Source organism: Crotalus tigris, unplaced genomic scaffold, assembly GCF_016545835.1.
Source record: "Crotalus tigris isolate CLP2741 ecotype Arizona unplaced genomic scaffold, ASM1654583v1 scf7180000017725.2566008, whole genome shotgun sequence".
In the NCBI taxonomy this organism is placed as follows: Eukaryota; Metazoa; Chordata; class Lepidosauria; order Squamata; family Viperidae; genus Crotalus; species Crotalus tigris.
Genome location: NW_024096593.1, coordinates 720,157 through 747,155, shown reverse-complemented (window position 1 = coordinate 747,155; position 26,999 = coordinate 720,157). Strand labels below are relative to the sequence as shown.

The following is a 26,999-nucleotide window of genomic DNA, read 5'->3' as shown; positions in this document are numbered from 1 at the left end:
GTCAGACTCTTACAGCCTGAGACAACTCAGCAGACAATAAAATTGTTGTATGATATGTGCAGGAAAAAACTGCTTCTTTTCTGAACATAGTCATTCCATAGACCTTCCATGGTTGTTTATGCTGTGCCATGTCAGATTAAAGTGAAGAGTTTCTCAATCCACACTTTATTCATTTATCTTGCGCTTCAATTCCCAATTCTTCTATGTGCCAAAAGTATCATTTCTGAAGCAGACTGGAAAAGTTCTCTATTCCAGATACTAACAATAGTGGAGGGCAGTTAATAGAACTGCCCTCCACTATTGGCCCATCATCCTAATATGTGACCATGGTCATTTATTTCTTGAGTGAAAACTCTGTGTTGACTTGTTTGATCCATGCTTTATTTTCTTGGCTGTCTACTGTGTACTCAGTTTTCTCCAACACCAGAATTCAAGTGTCACTACTCTTCCTGCTTTTCAAACTACAACTTTCACTTACTTGGGAAATATATGCTGCAATATTTTTTGGAAAAAATGTAAGCTGCAGTTAAGCAATACCATGCTTTCTCTTTTACAGTGTTAAAAAACCCAATCTGTAAATTATATACATTCCCCACTTCTGACAACAAGTGGATGTATATACGAGAACAGATGTTTGAGAGCAATCTTTCTTTTCATGTTCCCAAGGAACTTATCAGCCTTCACATAAAGGAAGATCTGAGAAGGTAAATGAAATGAAAATGTTTTAAAAATGTGCTTTTAGAATAGTCTTTAGAAAACTGCTGGTAGAAACTGACTTAAAACATTGATTATAGTAATTAACAAAATGCTAGGAATTCAGAATTCCAGACTGCTTGCTCCAGTGGAACAATGTAATAATGTAAAAGAATCAAACTATTGCTAAGGGGCCCACAACAGGCATTAGAGCTGATGTAGCGTTTCCTGCTCTGGAAAATCCAATGGCCTACCTGTAGTACCGTAGGTGTGGCCAATCCAGATCTGAAACTGTTTTACAGTTCTGCCACATACTCCAAGTATTTTCTGAATTAGTGTTGAGCAGGGAAACATAGAATACTTCAAGAAGCTTAATCACATTATTCTAGTCAAGGAGATTTTATATGTTCATGTTATATGTTTAAGTTTTTGAATCAACTGGTCTGATAATCAGACCATTAATTTTGCCATAGATTTATTCATAAAGAAAATAAAATGTATTTAGTCATTAGAGAGAAGTTTAAATGTTAATGTGTTTCTTTTTTTATTTTTTTCTTATACTGATATTATAAAAACAACAACAAAACACTATATAGTTTTTAACATCGTATATATATAAGGAATAATTGAAGATAATTTGCTAGCTTCAGCCGGTTTTATAATGTAAATATAACTTGTCTAAAATTCTTTTCAGCAGGTCCATATTAATATAATAAATTTCATTCATGGTTTTTCAGGGGGGGGGTTATGCAACAAAGTATTTTGTTTATCTATGTAATAGTTTTGAACCTTCATTTTCCCACAGCCAGTTGTTAAAAAGTGCTGCTTATTTAAAATGTTGTTGTTCGTCCATCGATTTCGATGAAGACCTTGACATCTTGTGGGTTATGGGCCACAAGATGTTTTATAAGCATGTACATTTGAAATGTACATGCTTATAAAAATGTTGAATTCTGACTTACCATTCTTTGAATTAAGTAAAGTAAACAAAAGGAAAAGAATACAAATAGATACATAAAATGAACTTTATGCTAGAATGAAGATTGAAATAAAATAAATAAATAAAAATACAACAGCTATAAAAATATTATTAAACTATTTTTTTAAAGGAAGGAATCTCTGTGGGTTTTACTCCACTAGTTATTGCCAACTATAGGGGGCAGCATTAATCTCCATTTCAAGCCCATGAGTCAGCACTGTCTGAAGTATTTAAAGGCAAAACAAACAAAAAGATAAACCAGTAAAAAAGTGCAATGATATGTGGGAATGACTTTGAGGGAAAAGGGGAAGAGATGCTGCCTAGGGAATGATCAGATAAAAAGGGGCAGGAGAGCCAAAAAGTGTTTAACAGGCAAAGAAATGAACTTAAGAAGGATCTGCCCTAATGTATCTGTTAAAAGTGACTGAATGATTTGTAATTTCAGAGTTATAAGATTCTGTAATGTAGCCTGACATTAAAGTAGAATTAGTTCATGTGATCATGTTTCCCTGGATGGTTAACATCAATCGTGCACATCTTAAATATAAAATAAGATAAATAATAGAAAATAGCTAATCAATCCTTAGGTATCATCTCTTCCCCTTGTCCCTCAAAGACATTCCCATATAACATTATAACAAGATAAATAAAAAAGTATATAAAAATGCTAGTAATTCCACTCTTTTTCTCTCTCCCTACTTCTCTGTTGCTACTTAAAATATTTTTATGCTTTACTTTGGATGTTATTACTCATTTCTGTTTCATTTTTATTATTGTTGTTATTCTCTTCTGAAAACTGGATCTTTTAACTATCCCTTTCAGTAATTTCATCATTTGGTAGCCCTCATTTGGACCTGTTCCAGTTAATAAATGTTCTTTTCAAATTAAAATGTGTAGAACTGAACATAATAATCCCAGTGAAGCCTTCCAAGACAGAATAGAGCGGAGTAGTTACCTCTCTAAATCTGGATTTTTGATGTTATTTGTCTTCTTTGAACAGTGTTGGATTATGCTGTGGAGACATATAGAGCTTATGAACCACTAGTACATACAAATTCTCCTTGTATGTGCTGTTCTTGAACCAGATTTCCTCTATTTTGAATGTCTGTTGTTTTTTATCTAGAAGCATGAATTTATACTTCTCTGTGTATAAAATTTCATTTTATTTGTTTCCATCCACTGTTTTAAGCAAAATCTTTTTGGATTTTTCCCTTTTCCTAAATATTAGTAACTCCTCCTGGTTTTGTATTGTCTGCAAATTTGGTAAGCATTCCTTTAACTCTCTCCATATCATTTAAAAAAATGTTGACTCACACCAGGATCTGGACAAATTCCCATGGCACCTTACACAAGATGTCTCTCCAGGAAGATTTGATGCTATCTTTGAGTTGTCCTTGAGCCAATTGTGGGTCCACATAATGTTTGAGTTGTCAAACCCATATTTGATCAATTTGTTAATAAGGATGTTATAACAGCATCAAAGGCTTGCTAAAGTCAAGATATACTGTAGCAAGGGATCATCCAGTCTAGTAACTCTGCCATTAAAGAAGATCGAGTTAGTCTGACACAATTCATTGGCATAAATCCAGTGTGGCGCCTGTTAATTAATAAAGACAAACATGTCTTTCTATCATAAAAGAACAAACTTTCTACATCCCATGTTTAAAAAATATTTTTTCATATATTTATACATTCCAAATTTGAGATACTGTACATATGTCATGGTTCCGATAGATGAAACTCTTCAAAAGAGGCATTGTTTGCCTTAAAGAATCTTTTACTCGAGAAATAACGTATCTGCACTACATATTGTTAATTGCGAAGTCATGTCCGACCCATCGTGACCCCATGGACAACATTCCTCCAGGCCTTCCTGTCCTCAACCATCTTCTGGAGTGCATTTAAGTTCAATACTACTGCTTCAGTGACTCCATCCAGCCACTTCATTCTCTGTCGTTCCATTCTTCTATTGCCCTCAATCTTTCCCAACATTAGGCTCTTCTCCAATGAGTCCTTCCTTCTCATTAGGTGGCCAAAGTGACACTGCATAGTTGAAACCAAAAACTAAATTCCCCTCCCCTGGATACAAAGTAACAAAGTACAATTCCCTCCTTCAATAACCAGTCATAAATCACATTCCCCAGTTAGCTTGAAGTGCGGGCTTTCTCCCCAGCTCTCCAGCCTGCCGAAACACTATCAGCTCTGGGCCCAATGTCCTTGGGTTCCCATGGCTAAGATATTATTTTTTGACTAGCTCGACTCTCATCTCTATTCTCTCTCCCACCATCAACTAATTCTAAAAGCAATAGAGAAAATGGCTGCATTTCCATCTGTTGTCAAAGCAAGAACATCCAATGTTAGCAGCGTTGACAACATAATTCAAAATAAGCCCAAATATTTTAATGACCTTAGGAATGTCAAAATGAAATGAAGCATTCACATGCCCTCCATTATCTTACATTTTTTGTTATACCTTATCTGAGATATAAATGTTAAGAAGGATGGGAGACATAAAAACTTTCTAGAATACTATAGAAAAGCTCCTAAAAATAAAAAGTCTAATATCCTAGTTGATATGATAATGTCCCCTAGTTGAAGCAGCAGTCTGAAAGTTGATAATATAGTTGCTAGTATCATACTTTCTTCCTTTTTGATACCTATCTTGGGTCATGGCAATCAAAACTATGTACATTTCATCTGAAATTCTAGTTGAAATAAATTTAGATAAAACATTACTAATTCTAGTTATTAAATTATAGATGATTGCAATCAGGAAAAATGGAAGCACCCAGAATTATTATTTTATATGTATTAATAAAATTAATAAAATCTCATAACTTGCAACAAACATTGGAACACAATTATATAAAGGCAAAATTTGCATCAACACATGTATCATCATTTTGATGTAAAGTTGATTTGCTGCAGAATCCTTTGTGAACACATTGCTTAAATAATTCAAGAATGAAAGGGCTAAATGAGGTTGTTTTTCAGCAAGAACCTTGACATTTTATATTTTTGGGGGTATTTCATATTTGAAATTACTAATAATCTCAAAATGTATTAGAATTAGCAGTACAATTATATTGTCTTCAGCAAACTTTCACCAACCATAATATCTAACATCAAGGAGAAACAGATATGTAGTTTAAAACATTTAGCCTGAATTAATAGATGTTAAAACCAAATTTCACCCAGCACATTTCACCCAGCACAACATGTTTCTTATATTCAATGAAATCAGGCAGTTGTAGTTCTAACAGTAAAAGTTTTCCATGTTTTTTTCATTTAATACTGATATGAATTGTGTTTCAATTATGTCAGTTTCCAGGGTTAATGGGAAGCTGGCAGTTTGCTAAAGAGTCTCCTTTTGTAACTCCATGAATTGACTATCTTTTATTAGCCCAACATTTTCACTTAGCAGGTGCACTTGCCAAGATGATTAATCCAGACAGATAAATCCTGGTAGTACATATTAAAAGTGAAAGTAAGATTTTCTTTAAGTGGTATATTTAAAAAATGAAAATCTGAATGTGCTATTCTCATCATCCAAGTTAAACTATTTTATTTGGGGAAATCATTATTTGTTTGGGGTTTTTTGTTTAATGATGCTGGTGGAATTGTTGTTTTTAGATTTCAGAGCATATTTTTCAGTATTAAACAATGCAGATGGTTGCACTAAATGCAGATGGAAACCAGTTTATTTTCACAGAAAAGCTGGAGAATACAATTAGAATTTGTAAACATTGAAAAGGTGTAGATTTAAAAGATAACACCTCATCAAATGTTAATGTAAATAGAAGGCGATAGGGCAGGGATCTTCAGAGATACTAATTAAAGACCTATTTCCTCTGTAAAACATAGAAATAGCAGATGATCTAGCAGCCTTTTAGAATGTAGATATTTTGAGATTTTCATTCTTAGAATTCTTAGCCAGTATTTAGTAGTTCCAAGATGCATGAAGGGTGCCAGTTTAAGAATGCCTTTTCTATTACTACCTGGATTCCTTACCCTACTGAAAGATTCTCTGAATTAAACCTGAATCCATCTCTTTGCAAAAAAGTATTTTATTGATTAAGCCCAGGATAATGCTATATATAAATAAGAATGGTAAAACTAGCTGTTGGACTATAGTTGTTTAACCACTTAATTTGTACTAACATTTTGTAAGATTAGATTGATAAAATACGTTTTTTATTGTTATTTTGCTACAGGAATCAGGACCTTAAAGAACTTGGGGAGCTTTCTCCACATTGGGACAATATGCGTAAAAATGTTATTGCACACTGTGATCAAATGTTGATCCTGTACCAAAATATGCTTGCAGAACTTGGAAAACATACAGGTCAGAAAATGTTTAATAATTAAACTTACGATTTTGGGATTTTTTATTCTATAGAAATATGTAGCACAAACCATGAGTTCATATAATCACCTTTTTTCTTAAGTTTATGAAAACAAATAATTACAGTATTGAATGTATGATATTACTTGAATGTAAGATCTCTCAATGCCTAGATCAGTGTTTGTTTGTTTGTTTTTAATATATTTTATTGATTTTTATAATAACAGTCTTTAGTGCTTGTTAAACAGTGTGTTGTCTGGGTTCATATATTTAAAAAACAATAATAATTAAATTCTATAGTTCCATAATCAATATATTGATTAATGATATATTGCTTTGGTCCTCTCTTCTTCCAGTAGTATTCTCCTTTTGTCAACATTAAACAAATATAGTCCTTTATATTTTCGATATATACAAAGTTGGATATAAACATTTTTCTTATGTTTGTACAAATAACAGTAACATCAGCATATAACATCTTTTCTGATCAGCTTATGTTTCAATTGTATTTATAAAAATCATCTTGTTGAGTCACTATATGTCCTGTTTTCAAGATTCTTATTTAAGCTTAATTTCCCCTCTGTATTCATAGCACTCCATCTCATAAGTCGAATCAAATCTCTTGAATCTAACTCTAGCCTTCTTCTTTTGCCAAGTAACTTTCCAAGTCAGTGTGTTCAACTTGCCAGGCGATTCTTCTTCTATTTTTGTAAATGTTGTTGAGAATAGAAGAGACAAGTTAAGTTTTTAAGACATGCATTTTCTGTCTCCCAAACTTTAATGATTCTCCTGGCTGCTCTATAATCCATTTCGTTAGATCTTCTTTCCTATCTTAAAGTTTGTTTTGAAGCCCTAAAAAATAAGATATCTTTTCCATTTCTATTGTTATGGCAAAATCTTGCAAGTTTTCTTTTGTTTGTATTAAGCTGTGGTTCTCTTCATCTGTAGCTTCGCTCTTTGGGTCACTGTCCTCTGATTTGTGTTCTGTTATCTGGTTTGTTTGTTCATTTGTTGTCATTTTCTGAGAGTTTTTTAATTGTATGTTTAGGTTAAAGATGTGCTTATTTATGTCATCAAAGTTGTTTTTAATTTCATCATGATTTGACACAATTGTCATTTGAATCTGTTGCAGCATTGCATACATTTCCTCCTGGAAAATATTTGCCTTGTCTTGGTGTATTGCTCCTGCAGGTCTCTGATATTTCAGGCTGGGGCCTTCAGAAGGAGATATTAGGTGTGGTAGGCAACATTAGTTTTATCTCCCCTCTTCAGATATTCTTTCACCGGTACCATAGTCTTATTTCACCGGTACCATAGTCTTTATTATCCAATACATTTCCAATTGTCAAAGCATCACTGAAAGCAATATTTTATAATAGCTCTTCTATTCAGGGGTCTTACAATTATCAGCCAGCCAAAATTGCAATCCAGAATGTTTAACCATGCAGTAAATTCCCCCCTAGAAAATTAGCCAAAAGTCAAAATTTTTCTCTGCAGACAATACTTGAGCTTAGAGACCACCGCTCTATAATCCCAGAAGGTCAGCAATTTTTAAAACAAATATAGTTCTCAATCTGTAATAGGTGACCCAGTGTATTTTCTTTCCCCTGTTCCCAGCTGTTTTCTATTTGGCTAAAAGTACTGAGGTTCAGTTCTTTATTTCTAGACGTCTTGCCAATTTCTCAGTCAATGCAGCTGTTCTGTGCTCTAATCGTCCACTAGGTGTCAGTAGCTAGTCATTTTCTAACTTTTAAGACGAATAATTATTTTTTATAATTTCATCAATACTCTTTTAGATGTGAAATCTTAACAGTTTTCATAATTTTTAGATTTATACAGACTATAGTATTAATTTCATTTCAATATATTTCTGTCCCCCACAAAAATTAAATCGCCACTTCCATCTATGGAAGGGTGGGTTGCGATTCCCTCCCTTCTCACTTTTGGAGGATTTTTTGCTTCTTGGGGATCTTTTCCAGAAAATCAGTTACACGATAAAAGAGAGAAGATCAACATTCTCACCCAGTTCCAAGCACGCTGTTCATAGTTGTTCTGGTTAGTGTTTTTGGACTTCTGCTGCTGGTAGCTTGGGCTAGTCACTGATGTGCAGCTAGCCTTTCTCTTGTCGGGTTGGAGCGCTTCCCCCGGATCAAACGGATCGACTGCTGTCTTTCAGTGATCCGGGGGGGGGGCTCCTTCGTCATCTCTCTGGGGTGACTTAGATTCATTTAGGGTCCCCTGGATGGTCTAAACCAGCTGTGGGATACGGAGCTCTGCAGTCCCTTGGTCCGGTGCTACTGTGCAAAACTGAAAGTCCAATCAATGTTTGTTTTTAAGATGTATAAACTTCTAGAATTGTGAATTTGTCTACACATTTTAAAATTGCCAGGGTTGAGAAACACTGGCCCAGATGATAACAAGAATCTAATCTGTTTCATGGTCTGGGCATGATATTTTTTGCAGATCGTGCATAAGATCTCTCCATCTTATCAGTTATTTAGACCATCCTTTATGTACATTTCTAGGTATGTTTTCATTATATATGGAAGCTATCCAATATTGTTCCCATATAAAGGATGATTCTTATTTTATATCTCTGATAGGTTTTAATGCGCAGGATTGCCATTTATAGTGTCCTATACCTTGTTCATTTCCTCTCCTCCTGTTCTTAGCCTGATGAAATAGTTGCAGTTGTTTTGTTTTTTAAGCCAGATTCTTTTTTTCTTTTCTTTTCTTTTTTTTTTGGTATATAAAATAGCTGACAGTCACAAAGATTATTTTTCCAGCAAGCCATACAATATTCATCTGCTAGTAACATTGCTTCCTTTTAGGTATAGAAAATGCCTATTTTGTTCTCCAGGCTTTTAAATTATTCTTTTTATTTTTCTGGTTAATTTCTATCACACAATTTTAATTTTTGCTTGATATATTTATTTTCATTTTATAAATTTTATAAATTTATTTATACATTTATTCTGATGCTACTGTTGATAATGAAATACAAGCTGCTATGGAAGAAAAGGCACTCCCCTGTCTGGATGGAAACTTGTTTTAAGGAAATGTGATTTTCATCAAGTTCATAGTACCAGAGAAAGAATTATCTTTTCACTTTGCACTAGTAATCTTGATGCTTTTACCCACATACTGTAGCTGCTATTTGAAAAGAAACATAAAGTAAAACCCTGTACATTGAATGGAGTTACATGTTTAATTTCGGGCAATGTGATGTGATGTCAAACAGGGAGGATATGTTATAGAACCTTTTGGTTAAAGAATTTCAGCTGGTGGGGCCTTCTTTGCTGTTGCGCCTGCCATTGAATATCTTGCCCCAGAGGTGATAATGGCCCCCACTCTTTAGTTACTTATCTGAAATGGTATAGGGTTTCCTGCTTGAGCAGGGGGTTGGATTAGAAGACCTCCAAGGCCCCTTCCAGCTCTATTCTGATTGACTGATAGTCTTCTGGAAGATAGTCTGCCAACTGGCTTGGGGATTGAAGAATGGCACACAAGTCTGGGGTTGGCTGGACGATGCACCCTTCACCTTTTTTAACTTTTTAAGTTTGCTCTTATTTTATTTTTCACTCTGATTTAATTGTTTTCAAATTTTATTTATTTTATACAGTTTTATTATTTGTATCTGAAAACTGCCCAGAGTCACTTGGATAGCGAGAGAGGTGGTATCTAAATTTGATAAATAAAAATTTAAAAAAGTGATAAAAATATCTTGGTATTATAATTATGGAATTTATGGAAATAAATCATTTATTTATAGATGTACTCTATTTATAAATTTCTTAGTGGAACATGTTCAGCAAATAACTCAGTTACATGTTATTTCTAGTGGAACCTATTGTTTCCAGACATATGTGGCATATGTGCTTATATCTCGTCTTTCCATCAGGAAGTTCAGATTTCAGTTTCACAGTGTACTGATGGCATCCCATTCAGGAAAGCTACGCTTAGTTTTAGTTTGAGTAATTGTAATGTAAATGTAAAAATAGTCAGAATTAGAAATTAAATATGTTTGGACTGACATATAGGTCCAAAATATTTTACTTTTCCTAAATAGCTTGAAAAGCTGAAATTAAGACTTGTGCTATCCAAGTTAATTATTACAAACTTAAAATTGTTCTCTGTGAATTTGCTGACTATATAATTAAAATTGTGGTAACTGGCTTCATTTCAATAGCTTTAAACGCAGACAAGCATGTGCACATAAAGGTGTATATCTTCATTAAGTTTACACTGTTTACACAGTTCTTATTTGGGTTTTTACGGAAAACTGCTTTCCAGACATATGTAAAATCATGCAAACTACTATTTTTCATTATATGAATCATTTTACATGTACAAAATGTAAAGTATAATAGCCTGCCAATGGTTGGTAAATATGTGGATTTTTACGCTTGTTTCTATGTCAAAAAAATATAAATAACTCTGGGAATGTGAAAACTATACTCAATTCAAGTTTATGTTCTTTATCTGAGTAAGCTGATATTGGAGCATGCCTAAAGTTAATTGAATAATTTTTGCACTAATTATGATGTACAAAATGGAAATGCGATATAACAGCTGTTTACTATTTAATATTGGAATCTATGATTCCGAACAAACTGGAATCAGAGATAAATTCCAATAATAGCTAAAAACCTTGATTAATTCTAAATTTGGGAACCATATATAGGCTTTGGGTTGAGTGGCATGAAGAGAAAAAAGAAGGATCACAATGCCCACATATGAACTTGGAGAACTTAATAGAAAAAATTAAGTAAAGAATACATGCCTTAGCCTAATCATATTAAGTGTTATTGTTGCTGCGTGTGACTCTATTATTCTTGACTGAAGTCTGCACTGCAAATTATGGTAATTGTAAATATGTTCCAGTTTTCTATTATGAACTTGCTATACAGAATAAGCAAGCTATTTATCTGGTCTTGTTCCTTCTATATCAAGATTTTCAAAATACTTATAATTAATTTCAATTATGTCTTAGAACAGAATTTGCTCAGGTTTGCTGTACATACATAGTAGCTGAGTTCTCCATGGTTGAGGAGAGCAACAGAGAGGTATTGACCAGACTTTTTGCACTGAAAATTCTAGAACATGGGCTAAGAAATAGGCATTGATCTCTGAAAGCCCAGTCTTTACTGTTGAATAACTACTGACTTCAGTGCTTGACTTTAAAATGAGAATAATGTTACAGACTTTTTTCTATGGTTGCTGCAATGGTTGTTTAGGTGCCTTCATTTCTAGCTGAGAATATGTGGGGGTTTTGCTGCAAAGGTTATTGTTCCTTCATTTCATTTACTTCTAACCTTACTGTTTATGGATACCTCTTTCCATAAGAGGAGAATGTACACACTTTAAGTATTAGACATCAGATAATACTTTAAAAAGTCTTTAAGATGCCACAAAGTTCGTTATTTTTAGTAAATACTGTATATATAATAAATGCACCACCATTGTCAGTAAAATCATCTATTAATTGATTATGCTGTTTTACAGCCTTAATTTGTTTGATAGGTATTAATAAGTGGATGGTTAGTCCTCTGAATTTGTATACCAATTACAAAGAGATAATCCTTTGGTTACAATAGTGCAAATAGTCTTGAATTTAATGATATTAGGAAAGTTTCCTTTATATTTCCTAAATTTCTCCTTTACACTTCTCCTATCCAAATCGTATCTTGTACATATTTTGGATTTGGACATCACAGAATTCCTATGGTGTGAATTCTTACAAATTGAAAATAGAGCGGTATTTAGATTTTAAAAGGAAAATTGTGGCAAGGAGCATAGAACTGTCCATATAGAGTTGTTAGCAATTTTTAAAAGTAGCTCTCTTTTCCTTAGATTTCATGGGGGCCATTCTGAAACTGAAGCATAAAGATTCTTCACACCCAAAAATGCTTTTCTTAGATTTTAAGAAAGAGAAAACATCTGGATCTTCAGTTAAGGATATTTTATCATTTTTTTTCAGGCTCTTCTTTCAAATCAAGTTGCAGTAAAGGAGAAAAAACACTAGAATTTGTTCCAATAAATCTACATCTGCAGAGAATGCTTGTGCAGGGTCCTTGTATAAAAGGTAAGCTGTATGATGTTATACAGTTCACTACCTAGTATAGCTAGTCCTTGACTTATAAAAGTTCATTTAGTGACTGTTCAAAGTTACAATGGCACTGAAAAAAGTGACTTATGACTACTTTCACAGTTACAACCTTTGTGGCATCCACATGATCATGTGATCAAAATTCAGATGCTTGGCAACTGGTTCATACTTAAGACCGTTGCAGCATCCCGAAGTTGTGATCATTTTTGCAACCTTCTGACAAGAAAAGTCAATGAAGAAGCCAAGTTCACTTAACAACTGTGTTGCTAACTTAACAGCTGCAGTGATTCACTTAATAACTGTGGCAAGAAATGTTGTATAATGGGACAAAACTCACTTAACAACAGAAATTTTGGGCTCAATTATGATCTTAAGTTGAGGACTACCTATAATTTAACTTCAATCATGAAAGGAATAAGGAGTGTCCACTATGCCCAAACATCTATTAAAGGGCAAATTGAAATGTATGCAAGCGTAAAATGATGTTAATACATGCATAGAATTATGAATAGTTTTTATACACTGCTTCCAAAATTCACTAAACTGAAGTCTATTAAACCAACTGCATGAATATTAATACAGTGTTAATACAAATTTTGTTTTGTAATTTAATATACAAAACAAAGATTGTGCAAAAAATATATAATATGTATGAATAGTAAGCAAATTCCTAAAACAGTAGGAAGAAAAACATAACAGACTAATGGTGAATTGATGTCCCATGTTCAATGGGATACATTACAGTCAAAAGGCAGATCTATACTCCACCTAAACTGTTAAAAATTCTCTCTGGAGCAAGGAGAAATCTTGAGGTTACCCATATGTAAGAACACAACTGGGTATTTTTTTATGAGCCAGTACAGAAATTGACATTTTTGCTAACTTGGCAAACAGTTGGGACTCATTCAACAAGCTCAAGAACCATTGACATAGTCTTTTATGGACTCAAGGTTTGACCAAACCTCATTTTTTAAAATCATTTTGGAATTTCCTTTTTTTTTAACTGCTTGTTAAAGATTGAAAATCTTTTAAAATAATGCATTGCTATTTTTGGTGATATTTAATGTTTTTCTGATTGGAATTGAACTTCAACTATTTAAACATACCCCATATTTGAGGAAATACAGAATATGTTTAAAAAGAAATGAATAAGATTCAAACTGAGCATATTAAATAAAAATTATAATACTTACATAGTATTTTGATAACCCTTAGTGGTCCTTTGCTGATTAATATATAGAGATGAGGTTTTAGGGATGGGCTTATAGAGAATGTAAGGTATGGAATGAATAGATGTTTGATTGTATTTTAAGAGTGATAAATTGGTAATGTTGATTAGACTTGCTGCGGATGAAGGGAGAGGCTTCTTTTTCTAACCTTTCTCTTTTCTTATATTTTCTTTTTCTGCAGTTTCTTAAGTTTTATTTTTTTAATATATTTCAGTAGTGTGTAATTGTACTAATTTTATCTGTATAATGTAATATTTAATAACATTATTGAAAAAAGGAAGAAAAATGTATTATATCTACCTAAGTAAATAACTACAAAAATAAAAGGAACCAATAATTGAGTGGTAGTGCAGTGGTTAAAATGCAGTATTGCAGGCTTAACTCTGCCCTCTGCCAGGAGTTTGATCCTGACTGGCTCAAGGTTGACTCAGCCTTCCATCCTTTCGAGGTTGGTAAAATGAAGACCCAAATTTTGGGGGGCAATGTGCTGATATTGAAAATCACTCAGAGAGTACTGTAAAGCACTATAAAGCGGTATATAAGTCTAAGTGCTATTGTTATTGCTAATAACTGTGTTTGAAAAAGTTGTATTTTCTGTTATCATTCCATGTAGTACCACGTGGAAAAAAAATTTTCTCATGAAATTTCTAAAACTGGCAAGAGGCATATCCAGTAATGGTATCTTACCAGGATAAAACCAATTGCTAAATATTTTCTTACTAACAAAGCATGATCACAATAATTGGGTGAAGAAGCAGGAAATATATTTGATTCTTTATGTCCTGTCATAGGAATGTCTCTTTAGAATATTTCCTAGATGGACTGGATGGACTTGGCCAATATAGTACAGTAAGCTCTTGACTTAGTTTAACAACGTTGAAGAAGTCATTAAGATTTAAGCAGATGAGACAATAAAAGAGGGTTTCAGACAGAAAAGAAGCTCCCTGGAATGGTAAACCTGGTCATTTGCAAGTGGTTGGGAATTGATGATTGGTGAAATTCATTTTGGAGAGGCAAATTCATTTGTATTAGTTAGGACTACTAAAACTACTTATTATCGCTATATGATTACAATGTATCTGTATATGTACAATTTAGCATGTAATCTTCGTGTTGCAGATGTTCTTTATGATGTCATCACTGTGGGAGCTCCTGCAGCACATTTTCAGGGATTTAAAAATGGTGGTCTTCAGAAATTATTGAATAAATTTGAGGCAGAAAGACGAAAGTAAGTACACTGCTATCAATTTAGAAATAGTCCTCACTAACTAATTTTGTATTGTCTATCAACATTTCTAGCAATTTTTCTCCTTAGATTATGAAGATATCAGCATTATTAATTCTCTTTTTATTGCTTTTCTTAAGTGAGTATATGGTAACACATTATTAATATGTCTTTATTTAGAAAATTAAACATATTTATCTAATTATTTAAAGTTATTTCCATTCTTCTAATTTTATAGAAAAGGAGCTGAAAAACTATGAAAAATAAACATAAAAAGGTTACCTTAAGAAAACAATTACAAATCACAGCATGTGCTTAGAAAAAGAAGAAATGAATGGGAGAGGGTGAACCAATTTACGTCGTTGAGTTGTTTTAGTCACAAATTCATCAGGGTGCAAAGTTAAATCATGCAATGTATGAGATATGAGTCATATGCCATATTACAGAATTTGAAAGACTGCATGAAAATTAGTCATATTCTAAATCATATAGTAGTAGTAGTAGTAGTAGTAGTAGTAGTAGTAGTAAAGTTGGAAGGGACCTTGGAGGTCATCTAGTCCAACCCCCCGCTCAGGCAGGAAACCCTATACCATTTCAGACAAATGGCTGTCCAGGCTCTTCTTAAAAACTTTCAGTGTTGGAGCATTCACCGCTTCTAGAGGCAGGTTGTTCCACTGGTTAATTGTTCTCATTGTCAGGAAGTTTCTCCTTAGTTCTAGGTTGCTTCTCTCCTTGCTTAGTTTCCACCCGTTGCTTCTTGTCCTGCCTTCAAGCGCTTTGGAAAATAGCTTGACTCCCTCTTCTTTGTGGCAGCCCCTGAGATATTGGAACACTGCTGTCATGTCCCCCCTCGTCCTTCTCTTTATTAAACTAGACATACCCAATTCCAGCAGCCGTTCCTTATATGCTTTAGCCTCCAGTCCCCTAATCATCTTTGTTGCTCTTCTCTGTACTCTTTCTAGAGTCGTAACATCTTTTTTACATCGTGGTGACCAAAACTGGATGCAGTATTCCAAGTGTGGCCTTACCAAGGCATTGTAAAGTGGTATTAACACTTCACGTGATTTTGATTCTGTCCCTCTGTTAATGCAGCCTAGCACTGTGTTGGACTTTTTGGCAGCTGCAGCACACTGCTGGCTCATATTTAGGTGATTGTCCACTACGACTCTGAGGTCCCTCTCACAGTTACTACTATTGAGCAAGGTGCCATCTATGCTGTACTTGTGCATTTGGTTTTTCTTGCTTAAATGTAGAACCTTGCTTTTTTCACCATTGAATTTCATTTTGTTAGATAGTGCCCAGTGTTCAAGTCTGTCCAGATCCTTCTGTATCTTAAGCCTGTCTTCTGGAGTGTTGGCTATTCCTGCCAGCTTGGTATCGTCTGCAAATTTGATGAGTTCCCCATCTAGCCCCTCGTCCAAATCCTTGATGAAGATGTTGAAGAGCACTGGGCTCAGAACAGAGCCCTGGGGCACCCCACTACACACTTCCTTCCATGTAGATGTGGTTCCATTGAGAACCACTCGCTGAGTACGGCCGGTCAGCCAGCTACGGATCCATTTGGTGGTGGTGCTGTCTACCCCACATTTTTCTATCTTATCAAGTAGTAGGTTGTGATCTATTTTATCAAATGCCTTACTGAAGTCCAAGTAAATTATGTCCACAGCATTCCTCTGATCCACTAATTTTGTCACTTGGTCAAAGAATGCAATAAGATTTGTCTGGCATGATCTATTTTTGACAAACCCATGTTGGCTTTTAGTAATGACTTTATTTGTCTCTAGATGTTCACTGATTCGTTGTTTGATGATCTTTTCCAGAATTTTCCCAGGTATTGAGGTCAGGCTGATAGGTCTGTAATTTCCTGGGACCATTTTTTTTTCCTTTTTTGAAGATGGAAACTACATCAGCTCTTTTCCAGTACTCCAGTAGTTCCCCTGTGCTCCAGGATCTTTGAAAAATATAGTTCAGTGGTTCCGAGATCACATCTGCCAGTTCCTTGAGAACCTTGGAATGTAATCCATTTGGTCCTGGCGATTTGAACTCATGACAGCTGCTCACTTACCATTTTCTTGCCCATCTTAACTTGTGTTTCTATTCTGTTTTTTATGGCACTATTTTTGATAGGTTGGTCTGTTTTTTCCCTTTATTTAAAGTCTATTTTTTCCCTTTGTGTAGCGGCCTCAGAATGTAATTAGTTTAGTTCACTTAAAAATGTGGTCCAAATAAAACCCAATCTGTTCATCTGCATTAATTTTGTAAGATTGAAAATGAACTTTTATTTATTTCAAATGCTACGATTACCTGATTAAGCAGCAACATACACGTATATATAACAAAGCAATACTTAATTTTACAAAAATTATAAATGCAGTATGAGCATAATATGAAGCTAGGATCAGTTTTTTTATTATTTGATGACATATGGCACATTGTCTTTATGATTACCATATCAATGTTATTAATTTTATTTATCATAGTACAAGATCAAAAACCTGGAAACAGATGTCAGGGTCCTGGTTAGACAGCAGTGACAGATGGACATTGTGCTCTTTACTAGGATAGTTCTTTAAAATGGGATAAATGTATATTTTCCTTGATTCCTATAGATCAAGCAATAAAGGAACATATGGCTTAGGAATTCTACAAAGCCATTTCCACATGGACATAAGCACTGTTGAAAAGGGATGTTCTTATACCCCCCTCCCCAGAACTGCAGACAGTAGGGCATCCATCCTGACCAAGGTGAAACCCCAACAGAATTTCAGAATTAGAATTGAGATATGATGATGAGACATGCCTATTTGAGAAGATGATATGGTTGGATACTAGGCTTAAAAATGATTGAAAATCAATATCCTAGATGCATTGTTTAGATCTTGGCATGTTCAAATCCGAATGGACAGAGACTTTCCAAAGAAACTTCTAAGGATTGGAATTTGCCATTTTCTTTTTTTAGCCAGATTGGTTTAAAACAGTCTCTGTCTAGTTTAATGAAGAGAAGGACGAGGGGGGACATGATAGCAGTGTTCCAATATCTCAGGAGCTGCCACAAAGAAGAAGGAGTCAAGCTATTTTCCAAAGCGCCTGAAGGCAGGACAAGAAGCAACGGGTGGAAACTAAGCAAGGAGAGAAGCAACCTAGAACTAAGGAGAAACTTCCTGACAGTTAGAACAATTAACTAGTGGAACAACCTGCCTCCAGAAGCGGTGAATGCTCCAACACTGGAGGTTTTAAAGAAGAGCAAGGACAGCCATTTGTCTGAAATGGTATAGGGTTTCCTGCCTGAGCAGGGGGTTGGACTAGATGACCTCCAAGGTCCCTTCCAACTTTATTATTATTATTATTATTATTATTATTATTATTATTATTATATTATTATTATTTATTATTATTATTATGGATCATCACACAGTCAGCCAGATGTTCAGACTGGATTTGGCATTTTGTCTACCTATCGAGTCCTTACCCAGGACCTGGGATAGGCAGATGTGGATGTTTGATGGTATTACAGGTATCGTCGCAGGATGGAAGCAGTTCCTAATAAGGCCGCCTTTTGCAATTGACTAATAGCGAATTTGTCAATGCCAATGGTGTTCAAGTGGTGCTCCAGTTGTTTTGGGATTGCACCCAAGGAGCCTATGACTATTGGTACTACCCTTGCTTGCTTTTGCCACAGTCTTTCTATTTCTATTTGTAGGTCTTTGTATTTTGTTATCTTCTCCAGTTCTTTCTCTTCTATTCTGCTATCTCCAGGCACTGCCACGTCCACTATCCAGACTTTTTTGTCTTTCTTATCGACAATTGTTAAGTCTGGGGTGTTATGTTGCAGGTGCTTGTCTGTTTGAATTCTGAAGTCCCAGAGCAGTTTAATTTTATCATTTTCTATGACTTTCTCTATTTTATGATCCCACCAGTTTTTGCTTACAGGCAAATGATATTTTTTGCAGATCTTCCAATGCACCATTGTTGCTACTTTGTCATGCCGCTGCTTGTAGTCAGTTTGTGCAATCTTCTTGCAACAGCTTACCAAGTGGTCCACTGTTTCTTCAGCTTCTTTGCATAGGCGGCACTTACTGTCTGTTGCTGTCTTCTCAATTTTGACTTTGTATGCATTTGTCCTTAAGGCTTGGTCTTGTGCAGCCAGAATTAGTCCCTCGGTCTCTTCTTCAATTTCTGCCAGTTTGGTCTCTCCAGTAGTTAGTAAGCCTTCCTGATATACTAATTTCAGTGCATCTTCATCATTGTTCTTCAGATATTCTTCCAAAGCCATTTTTTCTTCTTCAACCATCTGATGTACTTGTAGCATTCCACGCCCACCTATTTGCCTTGGTAGATAAAGTCTATCAATGTCACTGCGTGGATGAAGGGCATGATTCATTGTCATTATTTTTCTGGTCTTCCTATCCATTGCTTTTAGTTCTGCTTGAGTCCAGTCCACTATTCCAGCTGTGTACCTAATGACTGGGATTGCCCAGGTGTTGATTGCCTTTATGGTATTTCCTCCATTGAGTTTGGACTTTAAGATCTTCTTCACTCTCTTGATGTATTCACCTCTAATCTTTTTCTTGACTTCAGTGTGCTTGATGTTGTCAGCTTGAAGGATACCCAAGTATTTGTAGTACTCTTCCTCATCCAGACTCTTAATGTTATTTTCGTGGGGCATCTTGATTCCTTCAGTTTTCACTATTTTTCCTTGTTTGATAGTAAGTTTGGCACATTTGTCCAAGCCAAACTCCATTACAATATCTTGACTATATATACGGACAGTGTTGAGCAATTCTATTTCAGATGATGTTTTTCCATACAGCTTCAGATCATCCATGTAAAGGAGGTGGGATAGTCTGGCAGATGTTTTTGATGTTTGATAGCCATGTCCTGAGTTATTCAGTATTGTTGACAGAGGAAACAGTGCAATAACAAATAGTAATGGTGATAATGAATCTCCTTGAAATATTCCTCTCTTGATATTAACCTCTCCCAGCTTCTCACCATTGATCTGCAACTGTGTCTTCCATTGTGCCATCGATCTTTGCACAAATTTTCTGATGTTTCTACTGACTCCTGTTATTTCTAGGCACTTTATTATCCAATCATGTGGCAGAGAGTCAAATGCCTTTTTGTAGTCAATCCATGCCACATTCAGGTTGGTCTTCCTTTTCTTGCAGTTTTCCAAGATCATTTTGTCTATTAGGAGTTGATCTTTTGTTCCTCTGCTATTGGGGCAGTTTCCTTTCTGCTCAGGTGGAAAGAGATTGTTTTCAACTAGATGCTGTTGTACTGCATCAGCTACCACACCAGTTAGTAATTTGAAAGTTGTTGGTAAGCAGGTAATTGGCCTGTAGTTACCTGGTGTTGCCCCTTTTGCTGGATTTTTAATTATTAGGTAGGTTTTCCCAGTTGTTAGCCACTTTTCAATTTCTCCTCCTTGTAGTATATTGTTGAACTGCTTGGCAATGAGTGGGTGTATAACAGTTAGATGTTTCAACCAAAACCCATGCAGTTCATCTTCACCTGGTGCTGACCAATTTTTGATTTTCTTTGCTCTTTTTTCTATCATTTTTGTTGTTATTACTAGTTCTTTCATTTCAACTTCTGTTTTATTTGCATCCACCTCTTTTAACCAAGCCGCATCCTTGTTGTATTTCTTTGGGTTATCCCATATCTGCTTCCAGAACTGCACTGCTTCTTCCTTGTCAGGTACTGACTGATTCCTTGCAGTTTCTCCATTGATGGATTGGTAGAAACATTTCTGATTGGATTGAAATTGGAGGTTCTGCCTATAGTTTGCAATTCGAGCTTCATATCTACTGATTTTCCTGGCTATAGCTGTTATTTGTTGTTTTATTATTTCCAGTGCTTCCTTGATCTTCCTTGTTTCTAAGTGGTATTTCTTGATTAGGTATTCTTTGGTCTTCTTGTTCTTCAGCTTCTTTTCTTTCATCTGTTCTAGCTTGCTTGCATGTGATCTTAACTTGCTGATCTTATTTTCTAGTCTAACCTTCCATTTTTCTGGTGCACTGTTTGTTTGTTTTTCTTTTTTGTTGATTTTGCATCCCAGGTATTCTGTTATAACTGCAGCTGTGCTGTACATTAGTTGGTTTGTTTTTTGCAGTGAATTGGTGCTTATACTTGATATGCAGTATTTGCATCTTTTAATGCTTGTGCTAGCTGTTTCTTTGAAACAAGCTTCAATGCAGGCAGCCTTATTCTGTTGTTTTTGTGCTGTTCTAGATGCTCAGTTATTCTTTGTTTCAATTCTTTTATTTCTTTAGTTAGAGGGTTTTGTTCTTCCTGAGGTAGAGGTGCCTGGTTTTCCAAATGAGAACAGTTGTATATCTCTGCTAGATTCCTTCACTGCCAACTCCCCCTGGTTTGCCTCTACATTCTGAATTACTTCTGGTAAGGCTTTGATTTCTTTGCCCTGGGTAAACCTTTGCAGTTCGTCCAATTCTGTTTCTGTGAATACTTTATTTCGTATTATAAATCGGCGTTGATCTGCTAGTCTCTGTTCTGTTAGTTCTGATTCTGGATGTTGTTCTTTCCAGATCTGGTGCATTCGTTTTAGATATCCTCTTCTTGTTGGACTTGATCTGTAGTAACAGACATTAATTTCTGTGTTTTCTCATCACTGTGTATCTGCGGACGGGTAACACCTTTTCTTCCAGAGTTCTGCAGCTGCTGGCCCTGTTGCTTCCAGCCAACACGTCCGGTCCTGTAACCCATTTTTAACAGATATCCAGGAATCCAATATCTAGCGCGGACCTTGTTAACCCGGGCGACATCGAGCGGTATGGCATTCTGGAAATTTTTTATTATTTATATTATTATTATTATCGATCATCGCACAGTCAGCCAGATGTTCAGACTGGATTTGGCATTTTGTCTACCTATCGAGTCATTACCCAGGACCTGGGATAGGCAGATGTGGATGTTTGATGGTATTACAGATATCGTCGCAGGATGGAAGCAGTTCCTAATAAGGCTGCCTTTTGAAATTGACTAATAGCGAATTTGTCAATGCCAATGGTGTTCAAGTGGCGCTCCAGTTGTTTTGGGATTGCACCCAAGGAGCCTATGACTATTGGTACACCTTACTTGCTTTGCCACAGTCTTTCTATTTCTATTTGTAGGTCTTTGTATTTTGTTATCTTCTCAGTTCTTCTAGTTCTATTCTGCTGTCTCCAGGCACTGCACGTCCACTATCCAGACTTTTTTGTCTTTCTTATCGACAATTGTTAAGTCTGGGGTGTTATGTTGCAGGTGCTTGTCTGTTTGAATTCTGAAGTCCCAGAGCAGTTTAATTTTATCATTTTCTATGACTTTCTCTATTTTATGATCCCACCAGTTTTTGATTACAGGCAAATGATATTTTTTGCAGATATTCCAATGCACCATTGTTGCTACTTTGTCATGCCGCTGCTTGTAATCAGTCTGTGCAATTTTCTTGCAACAGCTTACCAAGTGGTCCACTGTTTCTTCAGCTTCTTTGCAATAGGCGTCACTTTAACTGTCTGTTTGCGGTCTTCTCAATTTGACTTTGTATGCATTTGTCCTTAAGCTTGGTCTTGTGCAAGCAGAATTGTCTTCGGTCTCTCATTTTTCCTCTCTTAGCCATTGCTAAGAGGCAGGAAATACTAATAATAATATAATATAATAATAATAATTATTCTTAATTATTATTATTATTATGGATCATCGCACAGTCAGCCAGATGTTCAGACTGGATTTGGCATTTTGTCTACTTATCGAGTCCTTACCCAGGACCTGGGATAGGCAGATGTGGATGTTTGATGGTGTTACAGGTATCGTCGCAGGATAGAAGCAGTTCCTAATAAGGCTGCCTTTTGCAATTGACTAATACCGAATTTGTCAATGCCAATGGTGTTCAAGTGGTGCTCCAGTTGTTTTGGGATTGCACCCAAGGAGCCTATCACTATTGGTACTACCCTGGCTTGCTTTTGCCACAGTCTTTCTATTTCTATTTGTAGGTCTTTGTATTTTGTTATCTTCTCCAGTTCTTTCTCATTTATTCTGCTGTCTCCAGGCACTGCCACGTCCACTATCCAGACTTTTTTGTCTTTCTTATCGACAATTGTTAAGTCTGGGGTGTTATGTTGCAGGTGCTTGTCTGTTTGAATTCTGAAGTCCCAGAGCAGTTTAATTTTATCATTTTCTATGACTTTCTCTATTTTATGATCCCACCAGTTTTTGCTTACAGGCAAATGATATTTTTTGCAGATCTTCCAATGCACCATTGTTGCTACTTTGTCATGCCGCTGCTTGTAATCAGTCTGTGCAATCTTCTTGCAACAGCTTACCAAGTGGTCCACTGTTTCTTCAGCTTCTTTGCATAGGCGGCACTTACTGTCTGTTGCTGTCTTCTCAATTTTGACTTTGTATGCATTTGTCCTTAAGGCTTGGTCTTGTGCAGCCAGAATTAGTCCTTCGGTCTCTTTTTCAATTTTCCTGCTCTTAGCCATGCTAAAGAGCAAAAAATAATAATAATAAATAATATAATAATTATTTTATTATTATTATTATTATTATTATTATGGATCATCGCACAGTCAGCCAGATGTTCAGACTGGATTTGGCATTTTGTCTACCTATCGAGTCCTTACCCAGGACCTGGGATAGGCAGATGTGGATGTTTGATGGTGTTACAGGTATCGTCGCAGGATAGAAGCAGTTCCTAATAAGGCTGCCTTTTGCAATTGACTAATACCGAATTTGTCAATGCCAATGGTGTTCGAGTGGTGCTCCAGTTGTTTTGGGATTGCACCCAAGGAGCCTATGACTATTGGTACTACCCTTGCTTGCTTTTGCCACAGTCTTTCTATTTCTATTTGTAGGTCTTTGTATTTTGTTATCTTCTCCAGTTCTTTCTCTTCTATTCTGCTATCTCCAGGCACTGCCACATCCACTATCCAGACTTTTTTGTCTTTCTTATCGACATTGTTAAGTCTGGGGTGTTATGTTGCAGGTGCTTGTCTGTTTGAATTCTGAAGTCCCAGAGCAGTTTAATTTTATCATTTTCTATGACTTTCTCTATTTTATGATCCCACCAGTTTTTGCTTACAGGCAAATGATATTTTTTGCAGATCTTCCAATGCACCATTGTTGCTACTTTGTCATGCCGCTGCTTGTAATCAGTTTGTGCAATCTTCTTGCAACAGCTTACCAAGTGGTCCACTGTTTCTTCAGCTTCTTTGCATAGGCGGCACTTACTGTCTGTTGCTGTCTTCTCAATTTTGACTTTGTATGCATTTGTCCTTAAGGCTTGGTCTTGTGCAGCCAGAATTAGTCCCTCGGTCTCTTTCTTCAATTTTCCTGCTCTTAGCCATTGCCAGGTTTTATTATTATCTGCTTTCCCAGCTATTTTTTTCATGTATTGGCCATGTAGTGCTTTGTCTTCCCATGCCTCTATTCTGTTCTTCATTTGGTCTTTCTTGTAGGCCAGTTTGGTCTCTCCAGTAGTCAGTAAGCCTTCCTGATATACTAATTTCAGTGCATCTTCATCATTGTTCTTCAGATATTCTTCCAAAGCCATTTTTTCTTCTTCAACCATCTGATGTACTTGTAGCATTCCACGCCCACCTATTTGCCTTGGTAGATAAAGTCTATCAATGTCACTGCGTGGATGAAGGGCATGATTCATTGTCATTATTTTTCTGGTCTGCCTATCCATTGCTTTTAGTTCTGCTTGAGTCCAGTCCACTATTCCAGCTGTGTACCTAATGACTGGGATTGCCCAGGTGTTGATTGCCTTTATGGTATTGCCTCCATTGAGTTTGGACTTTAAGATCTTCTTCACTCTCTTGATGTATTCACCTCTAATCTTTTTCTTGACTTCAGTGTGCTTGATGTTGTCAGCTTGAAGAATACCCAAGTATTTGTAATAATTATTATTATTATTATTATTATTATTATTATTATTATTATTATTATTATTAACCAGTAAAGCCAGACGTATAGAAGAAAAGAATACATTTCAACCAGAAAATAAGAATAGAATCAGGCTCTGGCACCCATATAAACCAAACCTGTCTCCAACTGTAAAATAACATTTTTGATGAACCTTGAACTGTGAGTATTAATAGTATTAGTTAGTATTTTTAGATGAGCATAAATACATGGATCTTACAATCAACCATATTTGCTCCTTTGGATCTCCAGAAGGTTAAGTCCCCATTTACATCCCCTCTTACAGAGCTATTTAATATGACCAATTCCAGACTATCTTAAACTGGGCCAGTCAGAAGACTGCCATATTACAGGTTTTTATTGTCAAGCCCATAAAGGACATTTGAGGGGAGAGACTAATTAAAATGATCTTGTAAAAAATCATCTGTCTCTCCAGTATGAGCTACACAGTAAAACTGAGACTGTAGCTCTTAAATCTAGTGGGAAAGTATTCACAAGAAAAGACATCATGTAGAAAACGCTTACTGCCAAATCACATTTGTAAGGCAGAGGCTCAGTAAGAACATTACTAGCACATTTGGCTAGGTAGTTTCTGCTTGATGCAAACAGTTTCAAAGATAGTCAGGCTCCAAGCCGTATAGGAATTTAAAAGTGTGTGCCATCCTCTTGAATTATATCAGAAATAAATCATCACCCAATGCAGTTCTGCCAACATTTGTGTTTCATGGCAGTACTGGAGGCTCCCAATTAACATTAAGTCCACTGCATTTTGTATTAATTTTATTTTCCAGGAAGTAAAGGGTAGCTTTGAATGTAGTTCAATATCGTGTAAGGTGCATTATAATAAATCATCCGTTTCAATGACCAATTATGTTTTTGTGTCATGGCTGAAAAGGGTCTAGACAATCCACTCCTTCCAAAGCTGTTCATAGTTTACAGTGATTTGAATATGCAGAAAGGTGTGTTCTCACCTCTGCATGAACATCCTAGACTTTCATATACAACATACTCGTTTTAAATTTTTGACTGAAAATTTATTTAAGAAAAGGTTTTATTTGTTTGTGAAAACTTTTAGGATTGCAGGTTTTAATCTTTTTGGTGTTTTAGAAATGTTTGATATAAATTGTTAATAGGTCATCTGGCAGGCTTTTATTAAATTAATTTATTAAATTATTTATTCTCCAGTACTTATTCTGTGGCAATCCTAAAAAGCTGTAGACAGATAACAATAAATTATATTATATAAATCAATAAAATAGAAATGTATAAACAGGGCACCCCAAAACAGCATACTACAGTATTTCCTTATGAAAAGAAATTTGTTTTAAAAGATCAGATTTCAAAGGATGGTCCATGTAGAATGCCAACGTTGTTGGGAGAATCAGCAGCAAGGAAGTTAATACATTTATATTCTCTCTCAGTGCATCTGTCTACTATTTCCAGACCTCATGTGTCCCAAATTGATCATTTGCTTTTTCATCCAAATCTTTTCTCATGTAGTTTCATAATGTCGAACTCTATTTATCAGGCCATTCTAAAATGTGTGCATACAGGTAAAGACCAATTCCTCAGTTAGAGTTAATTCATTGAAAGATAGCTGTCTAATATATTTTTAACTGAAGTATTTTTAATCTTACATAATACTGAATTTTTGGTTGGGGGTAGAGAGAAAGAGACAATTAATATAGAAAATGTTCTTTGTTTTGGAATAAATTGATCATTTTCTTAATAGAATTCCTGGTGGAAAAAAATGTAATAATGTGTTAGTATTCAACTTATTATAGCATTAGTTTTTCTTGGCAGCAAACTTCATAATCATACATAAACTGTTTGGACTTCACCTTAATTTATTTTGTATTGCTACCATATAGAATGTTTCATCAAATAGAATGAATTATTTGTGTTTTCACTATAGAACGATTATTTTAGATTATTATTTTTTAAAACTACATAATGCAGCATCATAATAGTTGAAGGCTTGTGAGATAAATTTATTCAGCATTTCGGGGTTTCAAGGATCCATAAATCATTTTCAGAATACTGTGTATCGAAGATTTTTCCCTCTCAATCAAAAGCTAATCAGATGAGATGTACTGAAGGAAATCTACGCAGGCTTCTCAATATGAGGTTTTTCAATGCCCCATTATAAATCCAAAGGAATCCAACTGTCCCTGAAGGCTTATTACAAAAATGAAGAACAAAACTGTGAACAAAGAAGAAAACATTAATTTGGGCTCAAGCTGTTATGACTTAGTACTGCAATTGGCCTCCTAAATCAGTAGAAAGTCACTAGAATGTGATTAAAGTTTAAATCATTTGTAGAGTGATTTTAATAAATGAAAGTAATTAAAACATAGTTGATTATTTTTAAAAAAAACAATTTTAATTTGCAGATACCTATACACCTATTACTATAATAGGAAATTAAAAACAAAAATTGAAGCAGACTTTCCGTTACCAAACGGCTCAATTAAAGTACACATCTTTGTTTA

At 35.2% G+C, this 26,999-nt stretch overlaps 1 protein-coding gene across 13 annotated transcripts in view; it reads left to right on the top strand.

Moving 5' to 3' along the window:
• INPP4B (inositol polyphosphate-4-phosphatase type II B) overlaps positions 1 to 26,999 on the top strand; it is a 291,651-nt gene that overhangs the window by 172,069 nt on the left and 92,583 nt on the right. For all 13 annotated transcript variants that reach the window (XM_039338942.1, XM_039338941.1, XM_039338936.1 and 10 more), the window contains 4 exons: positions 557 to 704; positions 5,887 to 6,017; positions 11,998 to 12,102; positions 14,475 to 14,583. In XM_039338942.1, the coding sequence (XP_039194876.1) occupies positions 557 to 704; positions 5,887 to 6,017; positions 11,998 to 12,102; positions 14,475 to 14,583 (493 nt within the window). The remainder of the gene's footprint in view (positions 1 to 556; positions 705 to 5,886; positions 6,018 to 11,997; positions 12,103 to 14,474; positions 14,584 to 26,999) is intronic.